The following is a 16,335-nucleotide window of genomic DNA, read 5'->3' as shown; positions in this document are numbered from 1 at the left end:
TTCTAAGGTTCTAAATTATTAGCTATTTAATTCAGGATAAAAAATTGTTACAGATTGTGGAAGTAATCTTACTTGAATTGGTTTTAGTTCATATTCTTCTTGGTCAATGTAAAACATCTGATCTTCATTTGTCTAAAATTAAATTAATGATTACTAAAATATTAAAAAATTAGTAATTAATTATGCAACAATTACATTTATATGATGTCATTAATTATAACTTTCTACTAATCTAAAAAAAAAGGAACTTACTATTTCAGGATATAATTCGATGTCTTTCGCGTCTAATACTAAATTTATCGGCAGCTCATTATCGTTTTCTCGTTTCCATCCTTTTTCAACAAATGTCGTATAATCAATATTTTCCGGACCTTAATATAAAATAGAATACATTGAGCTCTTATTATACTTCAATTTTAATAATAAAATATAGATTTATAACACTCGATTATTACCTAGAGCTATTTTTAACAAAGGCATCGTTTGAACAGGCATACTTTCGATCTTTACACATAGTTCTGTCGTTGAAATAGACATCTCATGCAATGTCCCACAATTTTCATTTATTACTTTACTATAATCAATGTGATTATCTGAAATATTTTATATCACAACAAATTTAATAGTTTATTCATTAAAATAAAAATAATATATATACGTTTTATTTTAGTGACATATCCAAATAGTTGATTCCTTTTAATAATGTCTTTACCTGAAACAAATGTTTTGTTTTTGGGCAAAAATGCATGCCACCATCTTCTATTAGAATTTGTAGATTGATTGTAAGAAAAGTTTTTTGCATAGCAGCGTGAACATCCTTTGCAAGGGTTTGTATATTTCAATACTGCATTGCACTTCCAATTTAAATTCGATTTGTAACCACTAAATACATAAGCTGCGTATCTGCATTCAAATATAAAGTCAAGGTAAGTATATATATATATAAGGAAAAGAATTGTTTGGGGAAAAAAACAAAAATTCAAAGATTTACTTGCGTAAGAAACCCCAGTACCAATATTTATCAATATGTGCATGTGTATCACTCCAAGCTCCCCATTCTATGCCTTTGACAGCATAGACTGGCTTTATGGGATTTTCTGGATCATCCTTAAATTAAAATTTCTATTTTAATTCAATTTAATCTTCACTGAATAAATTAAAGGTACTAAAAATACATACATTCAGTAGATTGATTTCAATGGCATCTATTGACTTAAGATTATTCTTAATAATTGCCATAGTAGCATCAATCATATTATGTACATCAACTAAATCTTCATATTTATTATAAAACATGCTTGCAATTGTATTTGTATTTCCCAGTGGTAAAATACCAATAGGGCATTGTTTAACTGCATGAAGATTATGCTCATATTTTCTCATTAAACCAGTTACAACATCTAACAAGGTACCATCTCCACCTGCTACAATAATAGCATCAGTGGGTGTTTCCAAATTCATTATTGTATTACGTGCATGACTTCCTGATTGAGTGTCAATGACAGTTACAGAAATACCAGCCAAGTGTAATAAAGGCTCACAGTATTTCTGAAATAATTTCTTAGCCTTTCTGAAAAAAAAGAAAAATAAAATAATCAACAAACAGCAATTTTTCGATAACGAAGTTATCGAACTGAAAATAACAAAGTTTCTACAACCTTTTTTTAGCAGCTGGATTTAATATGACAGTTACACGACGGATTCCACTGTTTGTATTACAAGAGCCATTCCCATAGCTGGCCACATCTTTGCAGCACTGGCGCATTAATTGCTCTATACTAAATATGACACAAAATTTCGTGTTATAAAAAGCTGTAAATATCATCAAGTCATCTATAGATAAAAAGATATATTTTACATCTCGAGTTAACAAGTGCATCAAATTATCACGTAAATTTAAGGTTATAAATTGATGATCATACTCACTCGTACGTTTGTTTCCCGTATGATATTCCATACGAAAAAGCCGCGGCCCCGACCACGGACTTTTTCCAATTATTTCGTATCGTTTTCAGCAGAGTTAGCACCTTAGCCATCGTCAATTAGAATTTTAAAGCTGTTTCGAATTTAACCGCACAATGCTGCCTTCTTTTTTTTTTATTTAAAATTTTTTATTCACTTTTATCCACACTTTATCTTTCGTAACCTATTTTAATATCGTCTCTAAAATATTTAATTTCTTTTTATTACTTTTATTCGATTTTATTCTACAAAACGTAGAAGAATCGCGCGATTCACGCGAACTTTTGAATCGTGAAAACGTGAGTCGCGTGTTTATACGAATGCCAGAGTTACCAATTTATTAAATACAAATTAGTAACTTTTGTAGTTATAGACCGGCCAATCACGATCGTCTCTCAAAAAAATGGAAACTGTGATGTTTCTAGACCTGATTTAACTTGATGCTGCATTGCTGCCCGTCTATGTATTTTATGTTTTATGTTATTTAAGTGATAACGTTTTTCTTATTTAAAAACGTAGAGTGTCGTGTGATCCTTCAAGCTTCTTAAAATTCATGATACAATGTCGGAAATTAAAGACGATCCGCGAGAAGTACTTGTTTTATTGAATTCATTAGGATTTGTGGGTATTACTGCCATTCAATTAAAAGCTTTTATGAAAGGTAATGCACCACTTTATTTTCCTTGCTCTGTTTACCTACTTCACTTGCATTTTGCAGTTATTATTACTATTATAATATAAGATAATTTCTTACATTTACGTACTTTTTTGTAAATTTTCTATTATTGCCACAAGATATACATGTATATTACAAAATACTTTATTAAAAAATGTTCTATTTTGGGTTTTTCTTTCTAGATTTAAAGATTTACAGGAAGGTCAAAGAACGTGAAAAACAGCAAAGAAAAGAAGAAATTAAGACAAAAATTATTGACAAGCATGAGGCTTTACTTAATGAAGCTTATAGGTATTGCAATATAAGAAATTATTCATCAAGTAATAACATTCCCTCTGAATCTTCAAACTCTTTTGAGAATGAATCAATAAAAGTTAGAATAAGGTGTATTCCTAAGGAGGATGTAAACCAAAAGCATTCGAAAGTAACTACTATAGAATCAGATAAAAAATTATCGACACAATATTCTGAAAAAGATACTGAACCTAGGATTCAAAGCAAACAAAATTATGCTGATGCTAATTATCCAATTATTAAATCTTCAAAGGATAGTGACAAACAAATTGATACTAAATGTTTGGCACAAGAACATGTAGCAAGTTCACATATTTCATCAAATCGTACAAATCGAACAGAATTAAAGAGCGCTATGTCGGATCCATCTGGAAATGTGGGTGTACAGAGTACCTTATCTAGAAGATCATCTGTTAATTTTGGACACAAATCATGTAAGTTATGATACAAGTATGCATATGTGTATAAAGTTTTTATAAACTTTGTTCTGTTTCTGTCTAGTTATTCGACCGTGGAGATTGCAGTCTGATGCACAAAAACATATTAATAAAAAATGTGATCCTGTTGCTCTGTACCAAAAATATCAACAGGAATGGAAACATATATCTTTTCCCGGAGAGGCAAAACATTCAAAAATCAGATGGGCTGTGAGGGAAAAAATGCTTGGAACAGATCCACATCCCTTGGTAAGATTTGTAAATTATGATTTTATACTTGTTAATAATTTTGTTATAAAAAAAAAAAGATTTTACTTTTAGCCACTGTCAAAAAAATCAACACAAATGCCAATATTAAAAAAGAAATGACAATGGATTTGATAATGAGCTTCTAGGAAAAAAAAAAAAAAGTATCTTTAGGCAAATTAATTTGATGAATAATATGACAATAATTAAACTTGAATTTTATTTTATCCAATTTAAAAAAATATTGTAAACATATGTTTTTCGTCAATAATTTTAATATATGTACATACACAATATAATGTATATAGTATAAACGAATAATTAACGTTTAAATTTGTAATTTTATTATACAATGTTTTTTTATTGCTGATTAACTTTGAACGCACGATTCACTTTATGACTATCCGCTCTACGTAAATGATAAAGTAATTTTTCTTCAATAAGTCTCGCCGCTTTTTCCGTAAGTACCAGAGTATTGTGTTTTATCATACTGTATACATTCAAACCTGCACATATATAAATGAATAAAAAATTAATATAAAAAGAATTATTAGATGCACAAATCGAGTACAAAATTACATGACAATGTGCAAATACTTACCATAAACTGGCATTAAATTGACATGTTTAATTTGATCAGTGGCCAATGTAATATTTGCAGGCATAATATCGTAACTATCTACAAATAAAACAGATGGGCCCCAATTTCTTTCCTCAATCAGCTGTTCTATATAGGAAGGATCAGAGGTAGGTATGTTTAAATTATCAATTATATGCAAATCATCTTGAGCAAATTTGATGGATAACGTCGCTATAAGACCCGACACCCTGGTATAAAACGGTAGCATATAAAAATGTGGTGTTGGTGATCGAGGGCCATGCGCTATTCCACCGCCTCTCCATAGAGGCGAACGTATACTGCCGTGACGAGCTCGTCCTAGGCCTTTTTGTGGCCAAGGTTTCCTGCCACCGCCTCGAACCTCAGCCCGTGTTTTCGTATGAGCGTAACTCTATAAAGATAAATCTGTAAATTACATGTTTTACTTCATCAATTCGCAAATATAATTGATATACGTACAACCCAGCGGTACATTCTTTGCCACCTCACGTTTTGATGAATAATATCGATACGGGGTGCAGCTGCATAGATGTGTGGGTGTAGGGTGACCAAGCCCAGCTTTTTTTCTTCCAATTTACTTAAACTTTCCAGCCATGCTTGCCGGGGCTTTTGAAAGAATGCGTTTTCTTCATCCTGTATTCTGGATATTATCGGTGCAACGACTTCAGGATTCGCTTGATTTTCTACAGCCGTACAGTACCGCAACGGTGGCAGCGCGGCATTTTGTAACTTGCAAACGATTCTTCGAAATAAAGTTGACATTTTGCGGAAAGGAATTAATTCTATTCGGGCCCGCGGTGTCACTCCTCCTAAAACGCATACAAAGCGAATAATTAATTCGTTAATTGCCGCGATACCACAAACGAGGTTACGATCGTGGACATGGTAAAGATGAACTGATTGGACATCGCGCCGCGTGCCGCGCGCACTGCCGTAGTAAAAAACAGAAAGGATGAGAAAAATTTCTTCAGTAAAATAAAGGCCAGCGTAAGATTCTACAATTTTACATTGCTATCTTTCTCTGTGTGTAAAAGTTCTTTTTTTTTTTTTTTTCAATGAATAAATGCACAAACTTTCAACATTTTCAAGCGTATACCTTTTTCATTATTCAAAATCTGACGAAAAGCAGATTATCTCATGCGAGAATAACCGGAATACGGCGTAAGAATAATAATTGATAATTCAACAACGAAGAACGGTGAGAATCGCACACGTTTTGCGGTTCTTATAACCTTCCTTTTCGTCCGATTCTCAGTAGCGCCAACACTGGGGCCTGGCGAACGACGCGCACTGCTCTGAAGACGGCATCGTTTGGAGCGCGCTGGCAGCCTGGCGTTTCGCGGAGTCTGCAACAAACAAACTTCAGATTTCCAGGCAAAAAGGTCCATACGCCTGACACTCGTTCTCACGCTGGAGCGAGATACGCGCGGGGAGTTGCGCTGTCAAGGGTGGTCAGGCGGTATCGGGGATAAAAACGAAAACGCGTAAGTGCCGTGAGACCTGGGAGCCAGTTGTCGAGGAACGCCGTGGAGATGGGCAGCACGGACAAGGCCGTGATCACTGGGTTCATATGCAGGCTCTGCAGTAAGATGAACCGCTTCGTGATACACATATACGGAGAAGAGGGCGAGAGAATGAAACTTGCCGACAAAATCAACACCTACCTGCCGATCACGGTAATCCACGTACCCCGCACATATTTTATCCAGTCTCACCGAGTTCGCAATTAAGCATTTTTGCCACAAACTTAATGGGTTCCCATTTCTTACGGTTTGCAGATCTGCGAAGACGATTCGAATAGCTATAAAAAATAAAAAAATATTAAGCTATATTTTACACATTTTAACGAATATAGATTTATTTACATGGCTTCTTTATAAATTATTTTTTTTTTGTCTTTTATTTACTTTACCAAATCAGAATATCAATTATTATTAATAAAAAAAAAAACATGTATAATTAACGAAGTGCTGCGATAATTAATATTTTCTAATTTTTTTTTTCTGGGTTTATAGGTGAATATAAATGATCCTCTGCCGAAGACTGCATGTTTACATTGCATTGAACGATTAGAAGCGCATCATGAATTAATGGAACAAATAATGTACACCAGGCGAAGATTAAATACCGATAAGGCAGCTGCGGTAGCATCCTCTTCCGGTACAACTGTAGATACTGTTCCAACATCTAGCCCACCTTCTTGTTGACATGTGCAATGGAAAATAATATATCCTCTCGCTCAATGCGCCATTTGCCAAAATTGGATGAGTCCTATCTAATTTTTCATTTAACTTGAAGTAATAGTCAATGAAACATGTAAAAATCGAAAGGTGAGGTAAAATAATGTCTTATTACATTTCTTACTTAATGTAATACTTTACATGTTTTACATTATTCGCTACAAACGAGTATTCTTTCGCGGTATTAAGAAACGCTCGAAAATTATTCACGTGTATATTACTATTTTCTAAGGGAACAATATCAAAGATATGGAAAGAGATTTAATGAAACAAAAAGTATATTTCGTTATATAATATCATATAGATATAATTAATTTATATAAAAAATTACGAAGTCATATTGAATTTATTTTGCTGATTTATGACGAATAATGAATAAATTAATTTGCAAAAAAAAGTAATACTTAAAAATATTCTGGGCAAACGCAATAATATTGAGATAATCGAAAAAAATGTGTATGTTTTGCACATGTGCATACATATTCACATTATAGGGATGTGTAAGATATCTGCAGTATCCAAAGTTTGCTAATTTCAATATCCTAAGAATTTTGTACAAAGAATATATCTTTTCAAAAATCTACTTAATTTTTTAAAAGGAAAAAATTTATATAAAGATCTTTTTTATTTATAACGTTACTCTGGATACTCGATAATCTATACATCTCTTAGTCATATAAATATATATACATATATAAATTATTTTACGATTCTTACAATATTTTTTCTTTCAAAATGTTTTATAAAAAAATTCTTTAACTGTCTTTAACTTAATAAGATACTGTTATATCTTCAATGTATTGTACTGATGTACAAAAGTACGTTATACTCCTTTAAAAACAATCTTTATGCGATACTATATTGTATAATGTAGAACTTTCTTAGCCATAGAAAATTAGGGCATGTAAAATTAAGATACAAAAATTTACACTTGTATTGCATATAAAGAAATAAGTCATGTTTTTAATTTTTACTATAAAATTTTCTATTTCTACGTTGATATACAGAGTAAGTGATAAAAAGAGATATTGAGATATTGTATATTATGTATTGTCTATCATGAATGGTGCATTACGTTAATTGTGTTTATAATTTAAAAAAATTGTCTTATTCTAATATATGTGAGTGCAAACTGTAACATTTAAATACTTGTATAATTATATCGCATTATATATTAACAAATAAATTTATGTAAATTTTACATCTTAATCTATTTATCTTTGTTGCAAACTGTAATGTAATAAATGATATGTATAACAAATTTTAAATTAAATAATTTGACATTATTTTAATTTATATTTTACCGTTTAATACCTTTTAATACTTATTGATATCTAGGGGTTTGTGTACGTAAAAATCTAAAAATGACAACTGATATTATAAAATTATTATATCATATTAATCGTGACTCAATTAGGGATGTCCTTATACAAAAATTAAAATGGAGAAAATTTTTTCTTCTGTTTTTATTTATTAGTCATTTTATTTTATGTGTATTAAAATACAACATTTCATACAAATTTGTACGTGTAATGTAATGTGTAAATGTGTACGTGTATGTATGTTGTATATTTATATCCACAAACAGTATATAATACTTCATGAAATTTTGTAAAGCTAATATTTACACTCTTTTACTATAATATAATATAAAAGATGCAACGTTATACGTGACTATATGAGTATTGTATAATTCTTCCTATGCATCTTGTCTTTTCTTTAACATTTTGTGAAAACAGCTCAACTACAACCGATATAATTAAAAATGGAAATGATAGCCTGTATGTTAGAAGAGTTATAACTCCCTCCCATTTATATATTATAGGTCTACTAATTCACAATAAGATGATATGACCCGGTTCTCAAACATTTACGAAAACAATAGGTTTATAGAATTAATAAGATCGAACCAGCGACATGTTGCGTAATATTCAGACGTCTTACTCCCAAGCCACAAAGTTTAACTATTAATGTGTTCTCTAAGCCTTTTTTTTTATAAAACAAAAACGAAATGATGGAAAAAAGTTTAAAAAAAAAAGAAAATTATTAGTTTTAATATTTGTACTTTATATCTAAATGTGTGAAATGACAAAATAAGTAAAGATTTTTAACATTTAGACTACAAAATGAATAGAATATAATGTACAATAATACAACTACATTATATATGAACAAATTCGTCATTTTTAGATAAACGTTTTCTTATTCCATTGAATTTTATGATTATCTACAATTTTTTTTTTTTAATAAAGAAAGATTGCATGGCTAAATGTTACCTAAGTGACATATTATATGGGTAAAAATTGTCATGAGATGGCTGGAGTGATTACGTGTTACTCGTGCCAATGCTTATACAATAGTCCCATTTAGTACTTGAAAAAAGAATAACCTTCTTTCAATGCTGTCTATCACGAACAAGCTTGCTGCATTTCCGCTTTAGCTGCTTTCATTGCTGTAACAGAATATGAAAATCATGCATCTAATTATTAAATTATTATTAAATTATTATTAAATTAAATATACGAAAAATAATGAAATGGTGCATCAATTATTAAACATTTATTATTAGGCACCTTCGCGTTCTCGCCTTCTTAATTTCTTTCGACGTCTTTCTATACCAGCAAGTTCGATTTTTACGGCGTTGTACGTCTTTCGTAATTCAGTCAATTTTTGCTGTAATACAGCTATCCTTTGGCTGCCGTCTAATTCAGGATCTATGAAAATATCATATAATGACATTATGCAAATCGGTTTTAGAAAATATTATGCTCTTTTATGTATATAAAATTTAACATACCCAATTCGACGTAAAAGTTGTACTTCGTTGGTCTCGGTGATCTCGACGAGTAAGTACTTAAATCAGGAACAATCGTGCTGACATGACTTGGCGTGCTGTTTACTCCGCAAAGATTAGATCCCTCACTAGTATCGTCACTATCACTTCCAGTTCCATATCTACTATGCTTATCGCTTTGCTTGCCAGGTTTTTTCGGAACGGTAACGCCACCGTTGTTACTGCCGTTGCCGTAAACAGTGATGCTATCATTGTTAACACCATTACCGTTCTCATCACCAACGTTACCGCTATTGTTGCCGCCGCTATTGCTACCGCCAATGCCGACATTGTCAATGATATTAACGACAGTATTGTTACTATTACTATTGCATTTCCCATCACCGCCTTCACCAGCGTCATTACCGTCACGATTGACACCACTGTCACGACCGTCATCACCGCTAACACCAACGTTAACGTTAACGCCAACGCTACTGATTCCATTACCGCTATTGCTACCGCCAATGCTGCCGCTACTTCCACCAACGTTACTACTGTTATTGCCACTATCATTGCCACCGTTATTGCTGCTATTGTTGCTGCTACCACCACCGATGCCGATACCGCTGCCAACACCTATGTCCACTCCAACGCCAACGTCAACGCTGACATCAACGCTTACGCTAACGTCGACACCGGCATTACCACTGTCACATTCCGAATGCTTTCTATTTCTTTTACGTTTCTTAGGTGATTGTATATCCTCAACTGTACGTTTAGCAGGCGGTTTAAGAATTCTATCCGCGGAATTATTTTCGGAGCCGAGCAGAGAGTCGACTTCGTTGAAGCTCAAGTTTTTACCGCTGCTGTTGTTCTCCGCTTCGGAATTGTCACGACTAAGTTTTACGTTATCCTCGGAAATAGGCGATGAGCCGATTCTCTCGTCTCTAGGCGAGCCAGAGATATTAGAAATACTCGAGTCGGGTGTCGTTGGTGGTGTATTATCAATTACCGGCGCAGCTTCGTTGCTTTCTCGTCGTTGCGACGGCATCAATACATGATGTTGGTGCGGATGCTGTGGCTGCTGTTGCACTTGCCGCATGTTCGAAGATGCATTCTGCTGCAACGGCAGCGAAATTGCCGTCTCTATGATGCTCGGCAAGGCCATGCTGAGAGTAGCGACGGTACTGCTGTTCGTTGTATTTTGACTTGAAGTTGGTGCACTCGCGAAAGGCATCTCCATCAGCACTATGTTATTATCCGCAACTTCATTCTTCGACGGACTGCACGTAAGACAGACATTAGTCTGCTCGATGTTCTCAGATAATGGAGCCGGCGAGCCAGGTATCTCTTCTTCGCACAACAGCGAGTTCATCGTTTCACCTTCCTCATCGGTTTTCAGAACAAGCGCTGCGTCAGTCTTAAACTCTGTAGATTCCTGTTCCTGCTGCTGCTGTTGACTTTGCGAAGTCTTCAATATCTGCGATCTCGTGTATTTTCTCTCTTGCGTATTTTCTATGCAATTGAGTTCCGCTTGTAATTTTACGTCAAAAGTAGCGGTCGATATTTTAATATCTTGCGGCTCCTCGTTATCTATCACAAGTCTTTGCTCCGAATCGCTACTGTCCGTGGAATCTATAATATCTTGGCTGATTTGTTTTTTACGACTTTCAATTCTGTCTTTTTCTTTTTGATCCGTTGTTTTATATTCGTCTTCGGGCTTTTTATCTGATATCTCATACGCGACGTTCCTCCAATTGTCGTCTCTTGCGATTTCTTGCGATTTAACTTTGTGCTCGGCGATTACTTTCGCCTCGGAGAATTTTTTCGGTTTCGATATTTCCTCTGTATCCTTCTTAAGCTTCGACAATTCATCTTCTTTACGTTTAACCATCATACGCATAACTTCACTACGTAAATTTTCGTCGTTCTTTTCTTGTTCGTGTTTTTTATTCAGTTCACTTGCAGAAATAATGCAATCCGTTTCTTTGCCTCTATGTAAAAGATTAGGAGGATCTAATTTCTTCGTTTCCTTCAATATTTTAATTACGTGCACGACGTCAGATGATTCCTCGTCTGGAGTCTTTTTAATGTCTTTAGTTTTGCTTCTGAATGCCGATAATTTTTCTTCTATCGTTGACGTCGCTGGTAATCGTGCGCTTATAGGAGCCGGCGGTGTGACGATTGATGAAGGAATCGGGCCGATATCGAGCAACTTCGAATCCATTATCTTTAATTCTGGCTGCAATTGTCCAGCAACGATTTGATTTGGTAAAGATTTAACTTGAATCTGTTTTTGATCTGGAATGTTAACAGACTTTTTATTATTACCGCATGTATTGATCAGCATTTCTTCCTTCGTTTTAATTATAACGTTTGCTTCGTTTTTGATCGATTCCACTGTGTCCGATGATTTACTATTTTGAGACTGTATTTCTTGTTGATATGTAAACTTGTTCTCTTGTTCTAATTCCGATACCTCGGTTTCCGAAATTATTAAACGGTCTTCAGAGTCATCGCGTGTACCTTCGTCATCCGGTGGCAAATCATTAAACAAAAGATTAATACCGGTCACCTTATTATTTGATTCATCTGAAACAGTTGATTTAAACTGATTAAACGCTGACGTAGACGATTCGCATATCTTATTAAAAACATCCTCGCACGATACGCAAGATGCCATTTGCGACGATTTGCTGGGAGCGGTGATCGGTTCGTGCGCGTCGTCAGATTTTTTGCTAAACAATTTCCTTGGCTTCTTCCGACCGTCATTCTCTGGCGTTTCCGATTTCGTTTCCTTTGCAGCCGGTGTCGTAACCGTTTTTTGCTTTTTCTTTGAAATTTTTACTTCATCTTCGAACACTCTCTTTTTTAATTTATCTTTATCGGAATTAGAATCTCTCTTGTTTCTTACCTCAAACTCGAATGGTTCTGGTTCTTTAAATTCATATATGTCTTCGGTGCTTTCCACTTTCGTTTCAACAACTTCCACTTTTGGAGACTCGACAATTTTCTCCAACTTAGGCGATACCATAGCTGCGGCTACGTTTTCTTTCTCATCCAGTTTGATTTCATCTTCGGGGTCCATTCGGACGATTTCTAATTTGACAGCTTTATCGAAACCTTTCAATTCAGATCGTATTTGATTGAGATCAAAATCTCGTCCTTTCGGTTGTTCCTCTTGATCGCTATCAGGTTCAGATTTAATGCCTTGAGATTTACCGGGAATTCTTCTTAAACGTCTACCTTTACGTGGTTCATCTAAGTTATCTTTATCATCATCGCCGTCACTTGCTGTCACGTCTTCTATTTTAATTTTCTCTTCTGCTCTACTTCGCGTTTCTTTCCGTTTTCTTTCTTCTATACTTTTCAATCTGGTTTTAGTTTGCTCAAGCTCAATGGTATCGGACTCATAACCTTCGCTATCTTCGCTTTCCGATACAACAGATACATCCGTGTGTCCCGAAGTTCTCCTAGTGCGTCTACGATGCTCTATTCCAGACAAGTCTACATTTCTGGTCGTTCGGATTGGTCTATTGGCAGGTGTAGCAGGACTCTTCGTTCTGGAACTAGAACTGGCAATAGACAGCGGCGTAGTAGATCTAACTGGTTGCATTTCTTTATCTTTCTCCTTTTCGTCTTTCTTAGCGTCTTTTATAGACATTGAAGTTGACTGAACGGTGCTAGAAGGAGCGACGCTTTGTGCCCGGCGACGATTTTGCGATGCGTTAACGTTCGAATTGCAAGTACTTTTCAATTTATTTATGTTACTGGACGAACTTGTACTAGGAGTTTGAGGCCTAGGAGTTGCTTTCACGCGTTTTACTCTACCTTGAGCTTGCGTGATATTTTGAGCGATTCTAGACGCTTTAATCCATTCGTCGTATCTGGTATTCCAGCCTGTGTAATGTACAAGGTACATGGGTTCCGAACCCTCTTTTTCGATCTCAATAACTTTTGCTTCGTAAGTAACTTTGGATTCATGTGTTGGACCATAATATACTTTCAATTTATCACCACATTCCACGGGACCTTTATAAGTAGGGGCGGTTTCTGTAAGCTGCTCCTCTGTACGTGATTTTTCCGTTTCATATTCTTTGCGCTTTCTCCCCCGTTTTTTTAATTCCTCGTCTGTTAAACGTCGTTGCTTAGATACAATTTTTTTGTCCGCTTCTCTAGACGGCGTTCGAGTTTCTCTTACTTCAGGAGCACTTTTATTTTTGACAGTATCATCTTTCGCCTTGGATCTCGTCTTAGTAGCTTCTTCTTCCTTAACTTTCTCATCTTTTTTTTCTTGCTTCTTGGTCTCCGGTTTTTTCTTTTCAGGAATTTTTTTCTTGGTCTCTTCTTTAGTTTTTGATTTGGTCCGACTAGTTGATCCAATTGTAGTACTGAATGAAACAGGAGATAATGTAGAAGTTTGCGCGGGCGGTTTTGACGGTTTTTCACTAACTGACGACTCAGCTTCTTTTTCCACATTGACGTCGCTCTCCTGGCCACTGCCATTTCCCTCCGACTCTTCTTTCTTTTTTATCTTGACAACTTCTTCTTCTTTCGTTTGTTCTTTTTTAACTTCTTTTTTCTCTTTCTTTTCTTCCTCCACAGCTTTTTTTTCATCTTCATCTTTTTCACTTTTTACTTGCGCCGATGCTGGTGGTGGTACTGGAGTATTTCTGTCTTTGTCGCGAATTAAACTTCTTCCAGGACGTTGCTTACGTGTACTACCTCGTGGATGATTTACCATAGTGCAGCCTAACTTTCTATAAAAGTCTTCAAAGGAGTGTAAGACTTTTTTATAAGCCTGTTTCACAAGATTGTACAAAAGCGCCGAGTTTTGCATCGTAAATCCAAGTCGTCGTGTTACAGCTTTCCATTGATTTTGATTTGTAACGCGATTATAACCACCTAATTTGTAGACCGCTCGGAAAAGTCGGTACAAATCTATATCCTCGGATCCAATCATCGGACAAACATTTATAGGTGTCCCACGATCATCCATAAATTTATACAATTGAGCTACAAAATGATCTTTTTCTTCACGCGGTTCGTCGTCCGAACTCTAAAAAAGCCGTGTTTTATTCTCCGTTATATACTCTAGACATTGTATAATAAAAAGTAATTAAAAAAAGAAAAAAAAATAAGATTGGCATAAATAAAATAATAACTTACATCTGAGTCAAGTTCTCCGTCATAATCACTATTCCCACTAGAGACGGAATGTCCAAACAAGGAATCCCTGTCCCAATGTGGCGGTAATTCATTTTTTTCTAAAAATAGGAGCGCTTTCTCTACGGCAACTTTCAGAGTACTGTTTTCAACTTTATTAACTAATTCTTTCGTGAATTCTGTGGCTTCCTTTTTGGGTACTGTGTAACTAAAAAAAGAAAAAAATATATATAAGCCTTTATACAATAAAATATATAAAAACGATGTGCGCGCAATATACACAATATTCTACAGAAATACAAGTTAATATTTTGCAATAAAGATTTTTCACTTACTATCTTGCATCTTTAAACGAGCGTACTAAGTAATCATCTCTCACTCTTATTCTCACTGTATCCTGAGCAGTAGGTGCTACTACTAATCCTGGAAACCAATTGTCCTTCTTTTTTTTATCACCAAGTTCGACACAAACCACTCTACCGATTTCTGGTTCGGTTTCCATTCCTTCTTTTGCACTTCCGCTAGACGCCGAGTCACGAGCGCCTTGCGATGGACTGTCTTCATCCTCGCTGCTTTCATCCCTATTTAATACAAACTTTATAGCTAATAATGCACAATTATTTAAACTTTTACAACTAGATTTCTCTACAGCACTTACTGAGCTTGTCTTGATCGTCTTCCCCTTCTACCTCCAATCACAGGATTTCCAAAGTGCTCTGGATGAGTCAATGGAAGTTGATCCAGAGTTTCACTTTCTGCGAAGTGCCGCCCGCTTTTCAGACAGAGCGCGGTTCTTCTCAACGTCGTAATATCTCCATCGTCAAAAACAACGGTATATTGACTGCAGTCTTGAATCTTTGTAATCGTAGCTTCCACGAGTTCCTTTCGATCTACATGTTTAACTTCAACAGAGGCGCCTACTCTTAAAGTCCCTCTTATTTGATCATCGGCAACTGTAGCAGTTCCTAAGCCTTGGGGTTTGTACGTCACGCGGCATTTTACCGATCGTACTACCTTACGAATTTTTGCTTCGCAAAAGGCTCCTTTGTATTTAGCACTAACTTCAGTACCCACCGATAAGGACGGTGGATCGTCTCCCTGCAATAATAATTTTATTGTAATGTGTGATATAATCAATATTTTATATTAATAAAAATTCTAGTATAACACGTTAAAAATAAGGCATAGATTAAATTTAATTTTAAAAAGAATAATACATAATTTAAAAAAATAGTCTCAAATAGTCACAGCTAGAAAAAAAAACATGACAATCTTCTAAAAAAAAAAAAAAATTTTTTTATATATATAAATTTTATATAATATAAAACCATGAAAAATTCAAGAATTAGTTTTACGTACGAGCACATGACAAAACAAAACGCAGGCTTTCCTAGTCGTTATTTCACCACAAACAGATTATCGTACATACATCCATATCTATACATCCAATACATATGATGTGCGCGCGTGCACACGCCCACTCATATATATAAACTCGGGCACGCAATTGCACACTCTCTCTCTCGCCTTTTACTCACCAGCATTTTCTTTTCTTTTTTTTTTACTTCTAATTCTCTTAGATCAAATGCACTTGCGTCGCATTAAAAGAAATGCGTGGATCCTCGCATCGTTCGTATGCTTCTTACTGCTCTCGATGGCGCGACAAATTGTATACAAACAGAGCGACTGTGATGTCACAAACAGAAACGCTCCGAAAGAAAAAAAAAAAAAAAAAGAATGACAGCTTGCAGCTCTCGGAGACGCAAATACGTGCGGAGTTTCTTCTCAGCCCATTTTCATCGTGATAAAAATACTTATTAGTCGATCGCTCGGCCGCACTGATGAGGTCATGACGCGACTCCTACGTCGTCATGCCCAGGAGAACTCACCGGATTGCTCCACAAAGGTTTTGTTAGCCG

The 16,335-nt window shown here is 35.0% G+C and overlaps 5 protein-coding genes across 5 annotated transcripts; 2 read left to right on the top strand and 3 right to left on the bottom strand.

Moving 5' to 3' along the window:
- Nucleotides 1-8: 8 nt before the first annotated feature.
- Mulk (acylglycerol kinase-like protein Mulk) lies at nt 9-2,271 on the bottom strand. The gene is made up of 8 exons (XM_070672633.1): nt 1,927-2,271; nt 1,659-1,778; nt 1,180-1,570; nt 992-1,107; nt 713-903; nt 456-593; nt 253-371; nt 9-132 (listed from the first exon to the last, which is right to left on the bottom strand). Exons 1-8 carry the CDS (start codon nt 2,034-2,036, stop codon nt 19-21), a joined length of 1,299 nt encoding a protein of 432 aa, XP_070528734.1. The 5' UTR covers nt 2,037-2,271; the 3' UTR covers nt 9-18.
- Nucleotides 2,272-2,430: 159 nt separating this feature from the next.
- Nucleotides 2,431-3,829, top strand: LOC139112014 (centriolar and ciliogenesis-associated protein HYLS1). The gene is made up of 4 exons (XM_070672757.1): nt 2,431-2,623; nt 2,821-3,366; nt 3,434-3,618; nt 3,691-3,829. Exons 1-4 carry the CDS (start codon nt 2,524-2,526, stop codon nt 3,736-3,738), a joined length of 879 nt encoding a protein of 292 aa, XP_070528858.1. The 5' UTR covers nt 2,431-2,523; the 3' UTR covers nt 3,739-3,829.
- Nucleotides 3,757-5,470, bottom strand: Mrpl4 (mitochondrial ribosomal protein L4). The gene is made up of 4 exons (XM_070672758.1): nt 5,331-5,470; nt 4,694-5,043; nt 4,217-4,625; nt 3,757-4,121 (listed from the first exon to the last, which is right to left on the bottom strand). Exons 2-4 carry the CDS (start codon nt 4,994-4,996, stop codon nt 3,976-3,978), a joined length of 858 nt encoding a protein of 285 aa, XP_070528859.1. The 5' UTR covers nt 4,997-5,043; nt 5,331-5,470; the 3' UTR covers nt 3,757-3,975.
- A 130-nt stretch (nt 5,471-5,600) lies between these two features.
- Nucleotides 5,601-7,331, top strand: LOC139112016 (uncharacterized). Its single transcript, XM_070672759.1, has 2 exons — nt 5,601-5,910; nt 6,250-7,331. Exons 1-2 carry the CDS (start codon nt 5,767-5,769, stop codon nt 6,439-6,441), a joined length of 336 nt encoding a protein of 111 aa, XP_070528860.1. The 5' UTR covers nt 5,601-5,766; the 3' UTR covers nt 6,442-7,331.
- A 103-nt stretch (nt 7,332-7,434) lies between these two features.
- Htk (AT-rich interaction domain hat-trick) lies at nt 7,435-16,168 on the bottom strand. Its single transcript, XM_070672742.1, has 7 exons — nt 15,955-16,168; nt 15,075-15,514; nt 14,752-14,997; nt 14,420-14,624; nt 9,272-14,309; nt 9,048-9,188; nt 7,435-8,926 (listed from the first exon to the last, which is right to left on the bottom strand). The coding sequence occupies exons 1-7, from the start codon at nt 15,958-15,960 to the stop codon at nt 8,883-8,885; spliced, it is 6,120 nt and encodes a 2,039-aa protein (XP_070528843.1). The 5' UTR covers nt 15,961-16,168; the 3' UTR covers nt 7,435-8,882.
- Between the last annotated feature and the right edge of the window lie 167 nt (nt 16,169-16,335).

This window comes from Cardiocondyla obscurior, linkage group LG26 (genome assembly GCF_019399895.1).
Source record: "Cardiocondyla obscurior isolate alpha-2009 linkage group LG26, Cobs3.1, whole genome shotgun sequence".
Lineage (NCBI taxonomy): Eukaryota > Metazoa > Arthropoda > Insecta > Hymenoptera > Formicidae > Cardiocondyla > Cardiocondyla obscurior.
Note: the sequence above shows the minus strand (reverse complement) of the source record. Positions and strands in the feature narration are given on the sequence as shown.